Source organism: Vipera berus (genome assembly GCF_964194415.1).
Source record: "Vipera berus genome assembly, chromosome: 3".
Classification (NCBI taxonomy): Eukaryota; Metazoa; Chordata; class Lepidosauria; order Squamata; family Viperidae; genus Vipera; species Vipera berus.
In genome coordinates, this window is record NC_138204.1 from 2,242,339 (window position 1) to 2,262,460 (window position 20,122).

General features: G+C 47.9%; 1 protein-coding gene across 6 annotated transcripts in view; it reads right to left on the minus strand.

The window, feature by feature from the left end:
- Positions 1-20,122, minus strand: part of ASXL1 (ASXL transcriptional regulator 1) — a 47,418-nt gene that overhangs the window by 25,289 nt on the left and 2,007 nt on the right. For 4 of the 6 annotated variants that reach the window (XM_081323729.1, XM_081323727.1, XM_081323733.1 and 1 more), the window contains exon 2: positions 2,635-2,717. In XM_081323729.1, coding sequence (XP_081179855.1) covers positions 2,635-2,717 — 83 coding nt within the window. Of the gene's footprint in view, positions 1-295; positions 680-2,634; positions 2,718-3,321; positions 3,581-20,122 lie in introns of those variants that run through there. The other 2 variants (XM_081323728.1, XM_081323730.1) reach the window with 2 other exon arrangements.

A 20,122-nucleotide genomic window follows, 5' to 3' on the forward strand; every position in this document is an offset into this window, starting at 1 on the left:
CCCTTACAATTTAATTTGCTGCTTCTCTCCCTCCTCCCAATGATTTCCTGCAAGGGGGGGGGGGAGGGAGGGAAGTGACTTTTGTGGGAAATCTCAGCTGCGTTTTTGGCAGTTATCAACGATTCTCCCCAGATTAAAACATTAGAGGAAGACAGAATATCAACTACAGAAATTTGCAAAAAAATTTTTTTACAATTTTTAAAAATTAATTTTAGAATAGAATAGAATAGAGCTGGAAGGGACCTTGGAGGTCTTCTAGTCCAGCCCCCTTGCTCAAGCAGGAGAACCTATGTACCATCTTAGACAAGTGACTGTCCGGTCCCTTCTTGAAAACCTCCAGGGATGGCGCGTCCACGATTTCTGGTGGCAAGCAGTTCCACTGGTTAATTGTCCTCACTGTCAGGAGGTTTCTCCTTAATTCCAGGTTGCTTCTCTCCTTGACCAGTTTCCAACCATTGTTTCTTGTCCTGCCCTCTGGTGCTTTGGAGAATAATGTGACCCCCTCCTCTTTATGGCAGCCCCTCTGATATTGGAAGACTGCTATCATGTCCCCCCTGGTCCTTCTCTTCATTAAATTAGACCTACCCAATTCTTGCAACTGTTCTATGTATGTTTTAGTCCCCTAATCATCTTCGTTGCTCTTCTCTGCACTCTTTCTAGAGCCTCAAACCTCCGGATCTGAGACCTCCTCACCTCTAATGTTGATTATCCTCTCTGTTTTCAGGGCCCAGGGTGCAGAGTCACAGAAAATATAAATCTAATAAAATAAATCTAATAAAAATCTAATAAAATCTAAATCTAAAAAAAGATTCACCGGGGGGGAGGGGGGAATCAACAAGGCTGACCTTCTGCGCTCACTACTGGAACAGATTGACCCCAATTTTATTTGCATCTGTTCCTTCCTATGATCAGAAAAGATATTCAAAAGATTGTTTACCTCCCCCCACCCAGAAACAAAGAAGTATCATTGTCAAAATATGGCCTATGTTGGGTTTTTTTTGTAAAAAAAACCTGAGTGGGCCATTAAGTGGCAGCACAATTACCTAATACCAGAGAGCCTTTGAAACATCCCAACCTTGAAAAAAAACTCACATAACTTTCTGGAGAAACTCTTTGTAAATGTTCCACGTTTAGTGAGACAAGAACACTTCGCAGCAACAGCTTGTTGTCTTAGAAAAATAAAAGAGTTTGGCTGCATTGAACGGATAGGGCTGTCACTCCAAACTCACAGAGGTAAACCATTCCACGTGAGGATCCTTGCTGCTGCTCTCGTGAGCTTGGCTGTTTTCTGGCAGATGTTTCATGACCCAACTAGGTAACGTCTTCAGTGCTAGGAGGGAGGGGGGGGGTTGTGGAGAGGGGAGGGGAGGAGGAGGAGGAGAAGAGGAGGAGGAGGAAGAGGTGGTCATCCTTGGTCCTCCTCCTCATCTCTGAACCTGGGTTGTTTTTTTGCAGATGTTTCACTGATTGAATAGGGAACGTCATCAGTGCTAGAAGGGAGTGGGGTTTGCAGAGTGGAGGAAGACAACGACTATGGCAGGGGTCTTCAAACTTGGCCCTCTTATGGCTGGTGGACTTCAACTCCCAGAATTCCTCAGCCAGGCACGCCTGCCCCCTGGGCTATGGGGTCCTTGGTGCTCTCTGAGTTTCTTTGTTGTTTTTTTTCTTGCAGACATTTCACAGGGAATGTCTGAACGGAGAACATCATCAGTGAGAGAGGAGAGGGAGGACTGCGGGGTCTTTGGTGCTCTCCAAGCTCGCTTGTTGGTTTTTTTTGGCAGACGTTTCATTGACTGAATAGGGAACATCAGCAGTGCTGGAAGGGAATGAGGTTTGCACTGATGTTGCTCCCTAGCTGGGTCACAAAACATCTCCAAGAAAATAACTAACCCCAGAGAGCATCAAGGGCCCCACAGTCCTCCTCCTCTTCACAAACCTCCCCCCTCTCTTTTAGCACTGATGTTGTTCCCTAATTGAATCATGAAATGTCTGCAAGAAAAGCACCAAGCTCAGAGAGTGCCAAGGATCCCCACTGTTCAACCCTGAGCGACAAATATTTCCTTCTAGACCAGGGTCCCCAACCTATGGTCCACAGCCTGTGCCTTGCGCTCTTGGCTAGCAGGCCGTGGAAACAGCTGGCCGTTGCGCAAACACGTGGGCGCTTTCCCCCACCACCACCCGCGGTTGCACGTGGGTGCGAAGAGGGATGCAGCCCGTTTGCGCATGCGTCGCTAGCCTGGGTGGTTTGCGCGGCCCATTTGCGCCGCGCCAATGCGCACAGCCCCGTGCGCGCACACACGCGAGCACGCACACCAATTTTGAAGCTGTCCGGTCCTGGAGCCCGGAAAGGTTGGAGACCTCTGTTCTAGGCCATTTCCACACCATTGCCCCCCTAAACTGAGGTATGTGTCTGCTGCTAAGGGTGACGACGGTCTCAACAAAGCAGCCTGGCTTGAACAAAGGGCCCCATCATCCTAGACAGGAAGGAAATCCTCCCATCCTAGCAAAAAGTCCCAGAAGGCACTCCGAAGCAGAAAGGCAGAAGGGGGGGAAAAGGGCTGGGGGCGGGAAAAAAAGAAGTAACTCAACTTCGCCCCCTCCGTCCTTCGACTGATGAGGGAGAACAGGACTGACCTCATTTCCTTCAGGCCTTCGGTTTCTATAACCTGCAGAATCTGCTTTGGGGTCATGGGTCCGTCAGAATAGTTTTCCAGCACCTGAGAAAAGGAAAGAAAAGAATAGGAAAAAAAAGAAAAGAAAAAGAAGAGAGAGAGAGAGAGAGAGGGAGAGGGAGAGACAGAATAAATCCCAGGTTTAATATAGGTCAGGGGTAGGCAACCTTGGCTCTTTTATGACTCACGGACTTCAACTCCCAGAATTCCTGAGCCAGCATGGGGGAACTATGGCCCCCTCATGACTGGTGGACTTCAACTCCCAGAATTCCTGAGCCAGCATGGGGGAACTATGGCCCCTTCACGACTCGTGGATTTCAACTCCCAGAATTCCTGAGCCAGCATGGGGGAATCTATGGCCCCTTCATGACTTGTGGACTTCAACTCCCAGAATTCCTGAGCCAGCATGGGGGAATCTATGGCCCCTTCATGACTTGTGGACTTCAACTCCCAGAATTCCTGAGCTAGCCTGGCTCAGCTTGGAAACTCTCCCTTTCCCCTCAGCATGGCTGGCTCAGGAATTCTGGGAGTTGAAGTCCACGAGTCATAAAAGAGCTGAGGTTGCCTACCCCTGGTATAGGTGAACCAACTCGAAGATATCCGGCCACGACTGAAAGGGGAACATGGCTTGACCTTCTTGCAACGCTACCTGGGATGGGCTTTGGGCCCCAACGGTTTCAGCGCGCGCCAAGAGATGTTCCAAATGACAGAGCGGCTTGCCAGACTCTTTCAACCGCTGCCTCGGGGTTGAGCGAGGCCAGACACAAGAGACTCGTGGTCCTGGATCTCTGTGGCTTTCTCCCCCCCCCCTTTTTTAAATGTAATCACGAGGACGGGCGCAGCGCAACTCGAATGAGTCAGTGTCCCTCGAGGGCTGCCTTTCGCCATTCCCCTCCCTTCTGCTTTTCACCTCTAAGTTTCCCCCCCTTTGAGATGTCATTTGGTCCCCCCCCTCGACAAAATACTGTGCCTGAAAAGGGGAGGGATGAGGAGGGGGTCGAGCACAGGGGTAGGCAACCTCGGCTCTTTTATGACTCATGGACCTCAACTCCCAGAATTCCTGAGCCAGCATAGCTGGCTCAGGAATTCTGGGAGTTGAAGTCCACGAGTCATAAAAGAGCCGAGGTTGCCTACCCCTGGTCTAGCAGAACAAATTGTTCTTCGGGGGTAGGAGGGAAACGGCTCCACCCACCCCACCCAGCCAGAAAACGAAAATCATTTATTTATTTTATTTTAATTCCATTTATATCCCGCCCTTCTCCGAAGACTCAGGGCGGCTTACAAGCTTAGCAGTAGCCTTCATTCTGTGTATATGCCTGCTTATTAGGGCTTTCACACACACACCCCAAGCGGCATTATTACAAAGTCAGCTTAATTGCCCCCAACAATCTGGGTCCTCAGATTTAGAGACGGGGTTGTGACGAAATAGTCCTTTTTGCACCGAAGCAGAGCCAGCAAAGGCTTCACAAAAGGCTTCAAGCAACTCGCAGCAGATTAGAGAAGCACAAAGCCCTCGACTTAAAACTCTGCATTTAGTAACGTTCCAACGTTACGACGGCACAAAAAAAAAAGCGTGACTTAGGACCACATTTCACACAGACAACCGTTGCCGCATTCTCGGGGGTGGGGTGGGGGTGGTGGTCACGTGATCAAAATTCAGATACTTTGGCAACCTGACTCGTACTTATGACGGTTGCGGCGTCCCGGGGTCACCTGATCCCCGTTTTGTGACCATCTGGGTCAGCAAAGTCAACGGGGGAAGCCAGATCCGCTTAACAACCACGTCACTGACTGAACGACTGCCCTGATCCCCTTAACAAAAGCGGCAAGGAAGGTTGTAAAGATGGGGCAAAATTCACCTGACAAAGGTTTCACTGAGCAACCGAAACGTTGGGCCCCATTGTGGTCGTTAAGTCGAGGACTGCAGGGAAGTCCTTGCCTTGCGGCCACAATGGAGCCCAACATCTCCATTCCAAGTGAATTCTTCCTCCACTGACGACCTCCCCTGCCACGGTTGTTAAGCGAATCAATACGGCTGTTAAGTGAAGCATTTGGCCATTAAATGAATCGGGCTTTCCCCGTTGACTTGGCTCATCATAACGTCGCAAAAGGTCGATGACACAACCCCGGGACACTTGCGACTGTCATAAATATGAGTCAGGTGCCAAGTGCCTGAATTCTGATCATGTGACCGTGGGGGATACGCTGCGTCGGTCACGGGATAATCAATCACGAGTCACTTTTTTCAATGCCGTTGTTAACTGTGAACAGTCAGTAAATGAAAATGGCTGTAAGTCAAGGACTAATTGCACTGGCGAGGCCTGTTCTAAACCTTAGACCGGGGGTCTTCAAACTTGGCCCTTTTATGACTTGTGAACTTCAACTTCCAGAATTCCTGCCTGGCTGAGGAACTCTGGGAGTTGAAGTCCACTCCTCTTAAAGTCTATACCAGGGGTCTTCAAACTTGGCCCTTTTATAACTTGTGAACTTCAACTCCCAGAATTCCTGCCTGGCTGAGGAACTCTGGGAGTTGAAGTCCACTCCTCTTAAAGTCTATACCAGGGGTCTTCAAACTTGGCCCTTTTATAACTTGTGAACTTCAACTCCCAGAATTCCTGCCTGGCTGAGGAACTCTGGGAGTTGAAGTCCACTCCTCTTAAAGTCTATACCAGGGGTCTTCAAACTTGGCCCTTTTATGACTTGTGAACTTCAACTCCCAGAATTCCTCAGCCAGGCACACGTGCCTGGCTGAGGAATTCTGGGAGTTGAAGTCCACAAGTCATAAAAGGGTCATAGTTCCCTCACGCTGGCTGAGGAATTCTGGGAGTTGAAGTCCACGAGTCACCAAAGGGCCAAGTTGGGAGGCCCCTGCCTTCGATAGACAAGCATGAATACGGATGCTTCTGTGAACTATTTTTTCACAAGAGCCGATCTGGATCAAAAACTAGCCAGTTTTCGCTCTGCTGATTTTAAACTCCTCTCTCAATGGTTATGCTGAAGTATGGGGGTCCGCAACAAGCCCCCCCCAACGGGCCGTGGACCGGTACTAGGTTGCAGTTGCAGGCCAGCAACTGGTCCACACGAACAAACAGCCCCATCCGTGGGATGCAGGCAGCAGACAAAACCACGCAGCCTGTGGTCCGTGGAAAAACCTCTGTCCACGGAACCGGTCCCTGGTGCCCAAAAGGTTGGGAACCTCTGCTATAGTTTTTATTTCTTTGTTCTGGGATTCTGCTTTGACTTTCCCCGGCACAGCTTCCCAAAAATAACAAAAGAAAGCTCTTTAAGATACGGAACATTTTCCATTTTCTTTGGCTGGAGTGTGTGATCCAATTTCTCCTTCCCTGCACCATCGTCCAATCTTTCATTTGCTGTTCCGACTCATGCCGCTGAAGGGAAGAAAGCCAAGCACCTGTTTAGTTAAGAGAGTCAATATTCTGTGAACCTCCTTCGTGGAAGGAAAGGTGAAAATAAAGTCAGCGTGAAGCACAAGGGAGAGAAAAAGCAAATTCTGGTTCTCTTGATGTAAAAAAAAAAAAGAGTTTTTTTTAAAAAAACAAAAGTCACCAAAACGTATGAGAAAATGCTCTCGTTTTATACAGTATCTACCCTATAGCTAAAATTCACGCAGATCATCTTTAATGCGAAAAACGTCATTTAATGTCCCTGCAATAATGTAGACTTTCAGGATCCTAGGAGCGGCTGCCAAACTTCTGCAGCCAAACGGTTAATTTTCAGCAGCACATTTTTAAAAGATCAGAGCGGTTGCACAATTTCTTAATGTCCCAGTTTGCCAAACGTCACAACAGTAACCTATAATAAAAAAATGCACTGTTTTAGGAGGTCTAATTTATGGTCATTAAAAGAAGCCTCAACAACTTCCAAGCGTCACTGAAAAGGACGCCAAGTTAAAAAACATTAATGTGATGCAAACACTGACAGCAGATTGATAGAAAACACGGCGGCACATGGAGCCAGTTTATGGCAGCACAGGAGTAAAAAGCCGGAGACCACGAGTTCAAGTCCCTCCCTCGGCAGGAAAGCCATCTGGGGTGACTTTGAGCCACTTTCTCACAGCACAGCTCATCTCACAAGGGTTGCTGTTTTGGGGAAAATAGGAAGAAGTTGTGTAGGCTATGTCTGCTGAGGTTCTCATGTTCACTGCCTGGGGGAAGGGAGGGAGGGAGGGAGGGAGGGAGGGAGGAAGGAAGGAAGGAAGGAAGGGAGGGAGGGAGAGAAGAATAAGGAAACAGGAGGGAGGAAAGAATGGACAGAATGAGGAAAGTAAAGGGAGAAAGGAAAGAAGGAATAGGAAGAAGGAAAGAAGGAAGTAAAGGGGAAGGAGAAAAGGAAGGAAACAAACAGGAGGAAGGAAGGAAGGGTCAGAGAGGAAAGGGAAGGGAAGAGAGGAAGGAAAGAAAGTAAAGGGGAAAGAGGGAGGAAGGAAGGAAGGAAAAAAGGAAGGAAGGAAGGAAGGAAGGAAGGAAGGAAGGAAGGAAGGAAGGAAGGAAGGAAAAGTAAGGCAATAGGAGCGAGGAAAGAATGGACGGAGAGAGGAAAGGGAAGGGAGAAAGGAAAGAAGGAACAGGAAGAAGGAAAGAAGGAACAGAGAGAGGAAAGGGAAGGGAAGAGAGGAAGGAAAGAAAGTAAAGGGGAAAGAGGGAGGAAGGAAGGAAGGAAGGAAGGAAGGAAGGAAGGAAGGAAAGAAAGAATAAGGAAACAGGAGCGAGGAAAGAATGGACGGAGAGAGGAAAGGGAAGGGAGAAAGGAAAGAAGGAACAGGAAGAAGGAAAAAAGGAAGTAAAGGGGAAGGAGAAAAGGAAGGAAGGAAACAGGAGGAAGGAAGGAAGGGACAGAGAGAGGAAAGGGAAGGGAAGAGAGGAAGGAAAGAAAGTAAAGGGGAAAGAGGGAGGAAGGAAGGGAGGAAAGAAGGAAGGGAGGGAGGGAGGGAAGAATAAGGAAACAGGAGCGAGGAAAGACTGGATGGAGAGAGGAAAGGGAAGAGAGAAAGGAAAGAAGGAAGAAGGAAAAAAGGAAGTAAAGGGAAAGGAGAAAAGGAGAGAGGGAGGAAAGGAAGGAAGGAAGGGAGAGAGGAAAGGAAAGAAGAAAGGATAGAGGAAGGAAGGAAGGAAGGTCCTCCATACAGGCCAGCCAGTAGTGAGGAAAGGCAAGCTCACAGCCTCTCTCTGAGAAGAGAAAAAAGTTCAGTCTGAATTCTGCATTCTGCCATGGAGAGCGCAGAGAGCTGCTAGGGGAAAAAGTGCCTTTATGCTTCTCAAGAGGAAGGAAACCGGGCCTACCCTGAGCGAATTTAGCTTGGAAGGAGTCACAAAGCGCAAAGCACGCTGCGCAACAGACACGCCCCTGGAATCCAGTCAAGTGATCTAAAAAGGGTGTTAAAAGCCTCGGTGGGGCCTCTGAAACAGCCCCTCCGATCCAGGGCAGAGACACAACCCGCCTCCTTCAGTGACGCAACCAATCACCTGAAGGATAAATACCAAACCCGGTTTCGCTTTCCTGAAAACACAGGAACAAACACACACACACACACACACACACGCACACAAAACACCAAAGAACAGGAAGGGTGTTTTTCTAAAGAGGCATACATCGGCAGGAAACGTGTCATAGCTGAGACTCTTCACTCGCAGCAAAATCACACCAACGGCACAAACGGCTAGGAAGGCGTCAAGCGACCCCCGGGGTGCTGAGCACAACCTTAGGAAAAGCCCCCGTTGACTTCTGCAGGTGTTTTTCCTAAGTCGAGCAAGTGCTCCACAGACGTCGCGACTTACTCCCCTCCATTCAAACGGGAAGACACCATCGTTTCCAGCTGAAAAAGCAGGAACGCTAAAAAAGACATCTGTTGCGAATTCTATCGGCTCAGAAGACACCGGAGACGACATTGGGGGGAAAGTTGCAGCGTCACGTCGGTAAAAGGGGAAGCGCGCTTGCCCCGAGCATTTTATTCCAGGAAAGGCTCTTTTGAAAAGCTTCTCTGAAAATAATCAACCGCTGGAAGGCAATTCCTGCTATCTGTCCAGATAGTCCTCAACTTGCGACCACAACTCAGCCCAAAAGTCCCCCTGCTAAATGAGGCAGTTGTGGCAAGTGAACACTGCCCCACTTTAGGACCTTTCTCTTGCCACGTTTGTTAAGTGAATCACTGCAGCCAAGTCAACGGGGAAAGCCAGATTCATTTAGTGGCCAAACGGTTCACTTAACAGCCGTGGCAGGGAAGGTCGTAAGTGGAGGAAGAATTCACTTGGAATGGAAAGGTTGGGCTCCATTGCAGCCGCAAGCCGAGGACTTCCCTGCAATCCTCGACTTGACGACCACAACGGGGCCCAACATTTCGGTTGCTAAGTGAAGCGTTTGTCAAGTGAGATTTTGCCCCATGTTAGCACCTTTCTTGCCACCGTTGTTAAGTGGATCACGGCAGTTCTTCAGTTAGCGATGGGGTCGCTAAGCGAATCTGGCTTCCCGCGTTGACTTTGCTTATCGGATGGTCGCAAAAGGGGATGTTGCAACCGTCCTAAAGGTGAGTCAGTTGCCCAGGGTCTGGGTTTTGATCACGTGACCAGGGGCACGTGGCAACACTTGTAATTGTGGGGAAAAACCGCTGGGAGGACGTGATCAAAATTCAGACGCTTGGCCACTGACTCCTCTTGATGGCCTTCGAGGTGCCCCCCCCAGATCATGTGACTCCCCTTTTGCAACCTCCTCGCAGGCAGTGTCAATGGGGAAGCCAGATTCACTAAGGCCCCCGGTTGTGAACTTTACGACTGCGGTGATTCAATTAACAACTTTGGCCCTAGACAAGTTGTAAAATGGAAAAAAAGGGGGGGGAATCAAATCATTTAACAGCTGTCTCACTTAGCCCCAGAAATTCTGAGCTCAACTATGGGGGGGGGGGCTTGTTTATAAGTCAAGGACCGCCACTTCTAAAGGATTGTGGCACAATATCTTCCGATTTATCCTTACGGATGAAGAGACTCCTGGACTAAAACCCTCGGCCAGCCACAGATTAAGGGATTTCCCGCCTGCCCCCCCCCCCCGCCCCATTCCGCCTTGCATTCTTGAAGTCATTTGAGCACATGTAGATGGTTTGGAAAGAGGCTTTTATCTGTCTGTGTCCCTGTGTGTTCCACCAGACTAAAGATTAAGGGAGCAGGCCAATCGGGGTCCTGTTTCAGCATTCCTGAGAGCCCCTCCCGTTCCCGTTTTCCTGCTCCTGAAAATTCTTCCTGCATGCAAGAGAATTTTTTTGGGGGGAAAAGGGACTGGCCCTCAACATTTACCATTGAGAGAGAGAGAGAGGGAGAGGGAGAGGGAGAGAGAGAGAAAGAGAAAGAAAAAGAAAGAAAAAGAGAAAGAAAGAAAGAAAGAAAGAAAGAGAGAAAGAAGAAAGAGAGAGAGAGAGAGAGAGAGAATATTTTCCTTTGCAGCACAACTTTAATAAAGTTGGGCATTTATGGAAGACTTAAGACTCCAAAATTACAGGTAGTCCTCGACTTGCGAACACAACTGAGCCCAATTTCCGTTGCTAAGCGAGACAGTTGTTAAAGTGAGTTTTGCCTCATTTTGCAGCCTTTCTTGCCACAGTTGTCAACTGAATATTTGCACTTGCAAAGTGAATCTGGCTTCCCCATTGACTTTGCAGGAAGGAAGGAAGGAAGGAAGGAAGGAAGGAAGGAAGGAAGGAAGGAAGGAAGGAAGGAAGGAAGGAAGGAAGGAAGGAAGGAAAAAAAAGAAAGGAAGAAAGAAGCAAGGAAGGAAAGAAGGAAGGAAAGAAAGGAAGGAAGGAAGGAAGGAAAAAGGAAGGAAAAAGGAAGGAAGGAAGGAAGGAAGGAAGGAAGGAAGGAAGGAACTTCATGAGCACTGGAGTTACATCATTCCTGGACACTGCAACCGTCTTAAATATGAGTCAGTTGCCAACTGTCTGAATTTTTATCACATGACCACAGAGATGCTGCAACGGTCATAAGTGTGAAAAATGCTCCCAATTAACTTTTTTCAGTGCCACTGTTAACTTCGAACAGTCACTAAATGAACGGTTGTAAGTCAAGGACTCCCTGTATTGGACAAAGGCCCAGTTTTCAGGGTCGGCTACCTTCAAAATAGTTTTGTTTAAAAACCCGCCGTCCCTGTAGGAATAACTCTGCACTAACTCTAGAGAGGGGCAGGGGCCACACATAAAGAGTTTCGCCCAGGCCAGGAGAGGAGTCTTCCAAAGGGCGGCCTTATAAAGGAATTGTGCATTTTCACAGACTGTTTTTTCTTCGTACAGGACGCCAAAAAGAAAGGGTTACTTCCTGAAAGTGGCAGTGCAATTAGGCAACGGAATAATGCACAGCCCACAAAGAGCTGAGTGTGCCGTTTGCAAGACTGCAGTGGGTTTCACTTCACTTTGCAAGTGGGAAAAATGTTATTTAAGGGAAGGTATTAATAGATGAGGAATTTATTCCTTAAATAGATACCACGTTCCAATTGAACCTCACATCTTCTGATTTCTAGAACTAAAGGAAAACAATTTTGTTTTTTTAAAGTACAAATGCAATCTCACCCCCAACCCCAATGCCAAAATCCCAAACCAAGGGTATCATTACTCCATTCAAGATTTCACAATTTAAAATTTAGGAATTTTTTTCCCCCCACAATAGCTACCGAGCATGTTCCTGGAACAAAAAAAAAAAGTTCACAAGTAACCTTGGGGTGCGATTAATAAAGACATTTCAGATTTCTTCACCGCATCACCCTGTAAACCGCCCTGAGTACTTCGGGAAAGGGCGGTATATAAATGTAATAAAATAAATAAATAAATAAATATTTATATATGTATGTCTCATACTACTGGAAGCTATATTTACTCGATGTTCATAAAACTGCAATTCATGAGTATAAAACAAACTTCTATTCCAGAGTGAGCAACATCACATTCTTTACGCATATTTAACACATACATAAAAGAAAGATGTTTTAAAAGAGATATTAAGAAATTTTAACCAACACCTATTAACTACCGGCAGCTTTTTCGTGAAAATTATTTTCTCCTCAAATGTAAAAAACAAACCCTAATCTTAAACTTGCACCAATATTGTAACTGATGTTTTCTTTTTTCCTCGTATTTGCCTGATAGTACAAAAAATTGTACAATTTTCTTCTAAAAAGTGCCTTCCAGAACTGAAAGCTCTGGAAAACTTCACGCTTAAAGAAGTGTGGTTTAAAGACAGGTTTCCTTCATACCTAACAGAAAGTTCGCTATTTTGTTTTTAAAGATGGTAGCATCCGGCAGCTGTAATACGTAAGTCTATTTTAATTGGTACCTTACCAAAAAAAGAGAGAGAAAATAAATCAGCTCTATTCACTGGATTTTCCTTCGTAACAGAGCTCCTATCTAAAAGATCAAAGTAGCCATCAGCTACTTTGGAAGACAAGAGTACAATTCCCAGGTAATCCTTAACGTATGGCCACGTTTGAGCCCAAAATTTCCGTTGCTGAACGAAGCAGCTGTTAAGTGAGTTTTGCCCCATTTTACGACCTTCGTTGCCACAGTTAAAAGGGAATCCCTGCAGTTGTTCCGTTGGTAACATGGTTGTTAAGCGAATCTTGTTTACCCATTGATTTTGCTTGCCGGAAGGTCGCAAATGGGGATCACATGACCTCGGGACGCTGCGACCGTCATAAATATAAGTCAGCTGCCAAGACCTCTGAATTGTGATCGCACAACCACAGGGAGGCTGCAAAGGTCATGAAAAACTCTGTTTCAGCGCCGTTCACTTTGCACAGTCGCTAAGCAAATGGTTGTAAGTGGAGGACCACCTCACATAAGCTACAACGGTACAGAAAAAAGCGACCGTTTTTTGCACTCACAAACATTGGGGCACACCCCCCCCCATGGTCCTGTGATCAAAATTCCGACGTTTGGAAACTGACTCGTATTTACGACGGTTCCAGCGTCCTGGGGTCACGTGATCCACCTTTTGGGACCGTCTTACAAGCAAAGTCCATGGGGAATCAAGGTTTACTTAACTGGGGCAAGAAAGATTGCAAAATGGGGCAAAACTCACCTGTCTTACTTAGCAACAAAAATTTGGGGCTCCGTCGTGGCCGTTAAGTCAAGGATTACCTGCACGTGGGCAGCTTGCTTTTACCACTGTTCAATTAACATGTCTTTCTCCCTAGGAGGTGAAAATACAAAACGTAGGATTTTTTTTTAAAAAAAAAATTTGGCAAATAGCTCCTCCAATTGTCACGCGACTAGCCTTAGAATTATTATTATTTTTTTTAATTACATTTATATCCCGCCCTTCTCCGAAGACTCAGGGCGGCTTACAAGCTTAGCTATTCAGCCTTTGCTTGATAAACACAACCTGATCACGTGTGTGTGCGCATGCTTTGCAAACTTTTCCCTAGGTCTGCAATAATTCACTCTACGCCAGTGCCCTTGAAGATCTTCAGTTAGCACATAATAAAGGTATGCGTGGCACACATAAGGACATTCCATTTGATTCCTAGAGGTCTGTGAAGCTGAACCTCCCAAGCAGGAAGTGACTTTTGGTGTTCCAGAGCCAAAATAAGCAAATCCTTTGCTTTCAAACGGCCTAATGTATACACGCTGCCTTGTATCCTACAGGACATTAGGGACCTTCATTCTGTGCCCTTATTCTGGCATATTTAGATACAGGAGAGTTAAAAATGTCAACACCAAGTAATAGATTAGACACAGACAAGCCCGCTGGTGCTTGTTTTATTATTTTCCTTGCAGAAACCAGCAGATAAAAAGAACAGTGGGAAAACATTCATAACTGAAGGAAAAAGTGTGGGAGAGCGAGCTTGGTCTAGAGCAGGGGTCTTCAAACTTGGCCCTTTTATGACTTGTGGACTTCGACTCCCAGAATTCCTCAGCCAGGGTGTCTGGCTGAGGAATTCTGGGAGTTGAAGTCCACAAGTCATAAAAGGGCCAAGTTTGAAGACCCCTGGTCAAGAGCAGGGGTCCCCAACCCCCCCCCCGTCCGTTTGTTTGTCTGTTTGCACAAACAAGCAAAGCCCCATCCATGGGATGCAGGCAACACACAAAACCACACAAGTCTCCGGTCCGTGAAAAAAAACCCTGTCTCTACGGAAGCGGTCCCAAAAGGTCTAGCGGTTAAGGCAGCAAGCTAGAAAGCAAGAGGCCACGAGTTCAAATCCTGACACAGGCACGAAAGCCAGCTGGGTGACTTTGGGCCAGTCATTCTGTCTCTCAGCCCAACTCGCCTCACAGGGTTGGTGTTGTGGGGAAAAGAGGTGGTGGTGGTGGAGGAGGAAGGATTTATGAGCTATGTTTTGCTGCCTTGAGTTATTTGTGGAAATAACAAAGGTGGGATAAAACAATTTTTTTTAAAAAAAATCTTTGCCCTTGGTGCGCTAGGCAGCTCACTTTTGGAGATACTTCTGCTGAGTAGTTGTTAAAAGAGGCAGAAACGGCAAGATGTCACCTAGTCAGTTTGAAGACGGAAACACAGGAAGTCCTCGACTTACAACTGCAAAATTTCCGCTGCTAAGCGAGACAGCTGCTAAGTGAGTTTTGCCCCATTTTACAACTTTTCTGGCCACAATTATTAAGGGAATCACGGCAGTTGTCAAATTGGTAACGTGGTTGTTAAATGAATCTGGCTTCCCCCATTTGACTTTGCTTGCCAAAAGCTCGCAAAAGGGGATCGCGTGATCCCAGCACACTGCAACTGTCCGAGGTTCATGCCAGTTGCCAAGCTTTCAAACATTGGACACGTGACCTTGGGGATGCTGCCAGGGTCGTAAACTGTGAAAAACAATCATAGGTCTCTTTTTCCAGTGCCACTGTGAAGCTCTGAAGGGTCACTAAATGTACTGCGGTACAACCTGTAGCATGCCCTCACCATCGTTGCTTCTCCAATTAGAAAACAATGACAGGATTAATTATAAAGATTATTGTTTTAAAAATGGCCAGCTTTAAGGATAATGAACCAGCTTTAAAAAGAAGCTACTTTCACACTTTAAAAAGAAGCTAATTTCACATAGTTCTCCCTCTTTCTCTGTGTACACACACACACACACACACACACACACACACACACACGTAATAAAAATTGCATCTTTCACTGCCTGATAACAGAATGAATATCCATTTCTCAAGATATCTACCCTTCTACATTTGCTTTGTCTTCTAATCTGGCCCAAAGCAATTCATGTCACCCACTGAGGAACTTACAAAGAACATTTAAGAATTTTAAAAATGTTTTCCTTATGCTGTCTCATCCTTCCTCTTTGTCCATTCCCATAAAACCAGATAGCAAAATGGATTTAGTCCAATGTTTCTCAACTTTGGCAGTTTTAAGATAGGTGGACATCAACTCCCAGAACTGCCCAGCCAGCAGGAATTGAAGTCCACACATCTTAAAACTGTCAAAGTTGAGAAACATTGACTGACTCCACACAATTCCCAAATCCATAATGCCATAATGGGAATAGCCACCTCGGATCAGACTGGAAAAATTCCCTTTTCAACAAGAGAGTAGACCGCCTTCCAAGTTCAAAGTTCAAATCCAAAAATGTATTTTTTGCAGTTTTAAAGACACCCCATCTCGATTTTATATACTGCGCTTGGTCTCTGTGGCAAATACCGTATTTTCCGGCGTATAAGACGACCCGGCGTATAAGACGACCCCCTACTTTTAAGAAGTTTTTCAAGGTTTTGTCTTATACGCCGGAAAATACTTACATGCCCTGCCCGTCGCAGAGGAGGCGAAGGCCCGACTGGCCCCGCCGGCCCTCCCGCTGCTCCCGCGCTTCTGCCGGCCCCCGAGGCGCAGCGTTTCCCGGGCGGCAGGCAGCGCCGGAGGGCAGCCGCCACCCCGCCACGGCCAGCGCCCCTCCTGCTTCCCCCCCCAGGCCTTGAACTTCTCCCATTGGGCACAGGGCGGGGCAGCTCCGCCCGCAGCCTCTTTTTTAGAACTCGTGCGCTTCCCTCTCATTGTCGGCCGAGGTGTGCTCGGCCCGGGCTCCCGGTCCCTCTTCCCGGCCGGCTTCCCACCCTGCCCCTCATGGAGCTGGACTGGGCGTGCAGCCTCTCGGTGTGGCTGCTTTTCCTGGGCACCTTCTCCTCCCCCCGCGCTCCGCTCCTTCCCAGCTCACTTGCTGCCGGAAAGCATGCTGCTTGGCAGCGGCCTGCAGGAACCCTACAGAGGGCGCGCGCAGGCGCAGAGCGAGGCCCCGCCCTCCCCAGGGACTTGTAGTGCAGCAACCAGATTGACTTCTGATCAGCGCTTCTTCGGGGCACACATGGCCGGGAAAGTGCGTCAGAGTCCCAGGTACCTGTAAGGCGATCAGCCTGCTTCTCCCCCATTGCCCCGCGTGAGTGCCTCGCTGGCCGCCGAACCCTGCCTTTTGAGCAGGAGCGGCCTTGCCCTGCTTGCCCTTGGCCGCCTCCGCGGGTACCACTCTGGCGCAGAGCAGGCGAGGCCAGTCCCCATTTGGCCCGCCAGCTCTGGGAGAGCTCCGCACGAGTGCCTCGCTGGCCGCCGAACCCTGCCTTTTGAGCAGGAGCGGCTGTCAAGCCCCGGGCTCGACAATCAACCGAAGTGGGGGGGGGGAATCCGTGCAGCAACCCGGCTACCTGGCCTGCCAGCCGCTCGTTGCTCCGCTGATCAGCTGGGAGGCTGAGACTCCGGATTTGAGCCACCGACAGAGCACAGCACAGGGAAGACGTGCCAAAGCTCATCCCAGAGCCTCCCGCTGCTGGAAGCCTGCTTGCAAAAAGCAGGGCGGGCAGTAGCAGCTGCTCATGGCGCCTCCTTCCCCCCTCCCGCCGCCCTCTCACCTCACGAAACGGCCTCTTAGTCCGGCGCGCAGCTCCGATCCCGGCCACCAGGCTGGCTCGTCTCCGACAGCACCGCCCGGCGGAAGCGCATCCCCGCAGGGGGGAGAGCGGTGCTGGTGACAGGTGAGTCCGGCGGGCGCGAGGCCCTCCCCTCGGGCCAAGAGCCAACAGGCAGCGCCGCCTTCGCGAGGGGAGAGCCGCCTGACGCTCCCGCCCAGCCGTGTCCCGGAGCCGCGCCGGAGTTTTTTTTCTGGCGTATAAGACGACCCGGCGTATAAGACGACCCCCCAACTTTTGAGAAGATTTTCATGGGTTAAAAAGTCGTCTTATACGCCGGAAAATACGGTATATCCACACAATCAGACCTATGTGACGCACCTTCTGCAAGCCCCTATGAAGTAAAACACAAATGAGGCTCGCTTTCACGCGGAGCTGGAATTGTTCACCCTTAATCAACACACCAATGGAAATTCGGTCCAACACCTCATGGGTTGTTTGGCTCCTCCGAGCTCTTTCCGCAAAATGAAGATGATGGTTACCGAGTTCTAGGACAGTCAAGAAAACCACAGGTGAACCATCCTTAGTCTCCATTGTGTACCACACAAAAGTTGATGAGGTGGCAAGGCTTCCATGCCAGAGGGCAACTATCCCCCCCCCCCGCACAAGTGGCCCAGCTTCACACAGCACCCAAATCATGTCCTAAGAAGCCACCAATGGAGGCTTAGGGGCGTTTCCCAAGCCAATCCATCCATCCTGCAAGCTGGGCGCCACCTGCGACTCTTGCCTCGCCGACGTAACAATAAAGAGAGTTTAAGGCACCAGGTTAGAAAGCGGGAGAAGCCGAGTTCGAGTCTTGCCTTAGACATCAAAGCGAGCTGAGTGACTGGTGTCATCCAGCGGTCCCCAGCGTGGCGGCCTGACCCGGAGCGCAGGAGATGTTTATGAATGGCAGGCGCATGTGTGCACACAAAGCTCCATTTGTGCATGGAGCACACATGTGCGCGCTCTCCACTCATGAGAGCAGCAGGCATGTGCACTCTCACGCTGAAGCTCCATTCGCATGAACATTGGGCGTTCATGCGTGAAGTTCCACTCGCATGAGTGGACCTTTGCCCATTTTTCCTGTGCCAGGTTTCAAACGGGGTGCGGCCTGATAATGGGCCGCAGCCTGGGGATTGAGGACCCCCTGGTCTAATTACCAGGGAATGGTGAGTTCCAGTCTAGCCTTAGGCATGAAAGCCAGCTGGGTGATTTTGGGCGAATGACCAGGAGACGGTGAATTCTAGTCCCGTCTTAGGCATGAAAGCCAGCTGGGTGACTTTGGGCCAATCACCAGGAGACGGGGAATTCTAGTCCCGCCTTAGGCATGAAAGCCAGCTGGGTGACTTTGGGCCAATCACCAGGAGACGGTGAATTCTAGTCCTGTCTTAGGCATGAAAGCCAGCTGGATGACTTTGGGCCAATCACCAGGAGACGGTGAATTCTAGTTCTGCCTTAGCCATGAAAGCCAGCTGGGTGACTTTGGGCCAATGACCAGGAGACGGCGAATTCTAGTCCCGCCTTAGGCATGAAAGCCAGCTGGGTGACTTTGGGCCAATGACCAGGAGACGGTGAATTCTAGTCCCGCCTTAGGCATGAAAGCCAGCTGGATGACTTTGGGCCAATCACCAGGAGATGGTGAATTCTAGTTCTGCCTTAGCCATGAAAGCCAGCTGGGTGACTTTGGGCCAATGACCAGGAGACGGTGAATTCTAGTCCCGCCTTAGGCATGAAAGCCAGCTGGGTGACTTTGGGCCAATCACCAGGAGACTCTGTGTTCTAGTCCCGCCTTAGGCATGAAGGCTACTGAGTGATTTGGAGCCAATCACCAGGTGACGGTGAGTTCCAGTCTCGCCTTAGGCATGAAAGCCAGCTGGGTGACTTTGGGCCAGTCCCTCTCTCAGTCCAGCCCCAAAATAACAAAGCTGTGATGATCATCTAATAAACAAATAAAATAAAAGCCCTCCAGTATTGGGCCAAACAGAGGTAAGGAGTTTTTCTCTGCTCTGGATCAAGTTTCAGCGACAGCCAAGTTGGAGCAGCGGTGAAGATGCCGCACGAGAAATGGGGGTGGGTAAGTTCTGAGTTCTAGTCCCGCCTTAGGAGTGAAAACCAGCTGGGTGACCTTGGGCCAGTCTCTTCCCTTCAGCCCAGTCGGAGGAGGAGGAGTGTTCAATATGGTCAAAGCCTTGAGTTACTTGTACAAACAATCAAGATGGGAGATAAGATAAAGACAGAGGTGATACTTAGAGACGCATGCACACAAATACACACCTCACCTTGTTTTTACAAATATAACTCAAAGCTTTGCGCATATTGAGCGCTCCTTCTTCCTCAGACTTTCCCCACAACAACCCTGATTATTTTTAAAAAAAGAACTCAAAGCTTTGAGCAAATGGAATGGTCCTTCCTCCTCTTACTTTCCCCACAACATACACACATATATATGTATATGTACATATTTATTTATTTATTTGTTTGTTTGTTTGTTTCGATTTATATACCGCCCTTTTCCCGAGGGACTCAGGGAGGTTTACAGAGCAAATTAAAACAGTGCAATGTACAAATTAAAATAAAATTAAACGTGTGTGCATTTGTGTATACGTGTGTTTGTGTATAATATATACACACGTTTGTCAGTATATACGTATGCGCATATATATGTGTGGATATATACATGTACAGACATATACACACAATTTTTATGTGTGTATATATATTAAAAATGAAATCTAGTGGCTTCCTCTCAAAGTGTAATACATAACACACATTTAAAACATACTATATACACTATATTTATGTGTGTGTATATATACATGTGTGTGTATATACACACACAGACACACACCCACACCCAGATGTGTGTGTCTGTATAGTGCTTTTTTTGTTTTTTTTTAAAAAAAGGTGCCGGAACTCACCCATGTCATACAACCCGCCTTGCCTACCCTACAAGGTTCCATCCAAAAAAGGTGCGGGAACTCAGTTTATTTATTTAATTAGATTTCTATACTGCCCTATTCCCTAGTTCTGAGAGTTCTATGACAAAAAAGCCCTGTGTATATGTATGTATGTATGTGTGTGCATGTGTATGTATATATACACACATAGTCATACACACCCATATATGTGTATATGCATACATACACATATAGACACACACACCCATACATGTGTGCATATATATATATATATATATATATATATATATATATATATATATATATATATATATATATATATATATATATATATATATATATATATAAAAGGTAAAGGTTCCCCCGCACATGCATGCTAGTCATTTCCGTATATATGTGTGTGTGTGTGTGTGTGTATATATATATAGGTAAAGGTAAAGGTTCCCCCGCACATGCGTGCTAGTCGTTTCCGACTCTAGGGGCCGGTGCTCATCTCCGTTTCAAAGCCGAAGAGCCAGCGCTTGTCCGAGGACGTCTCCGTGGTCATGTGGCCGGCATGACTAGACGCCAAAGGCGCACGGAACGCTGTTACCTTCCCACCGTAGTGGTCCCTATTTATCTACTTGCATTTTTACGTGCTTTCGAACTGCTAG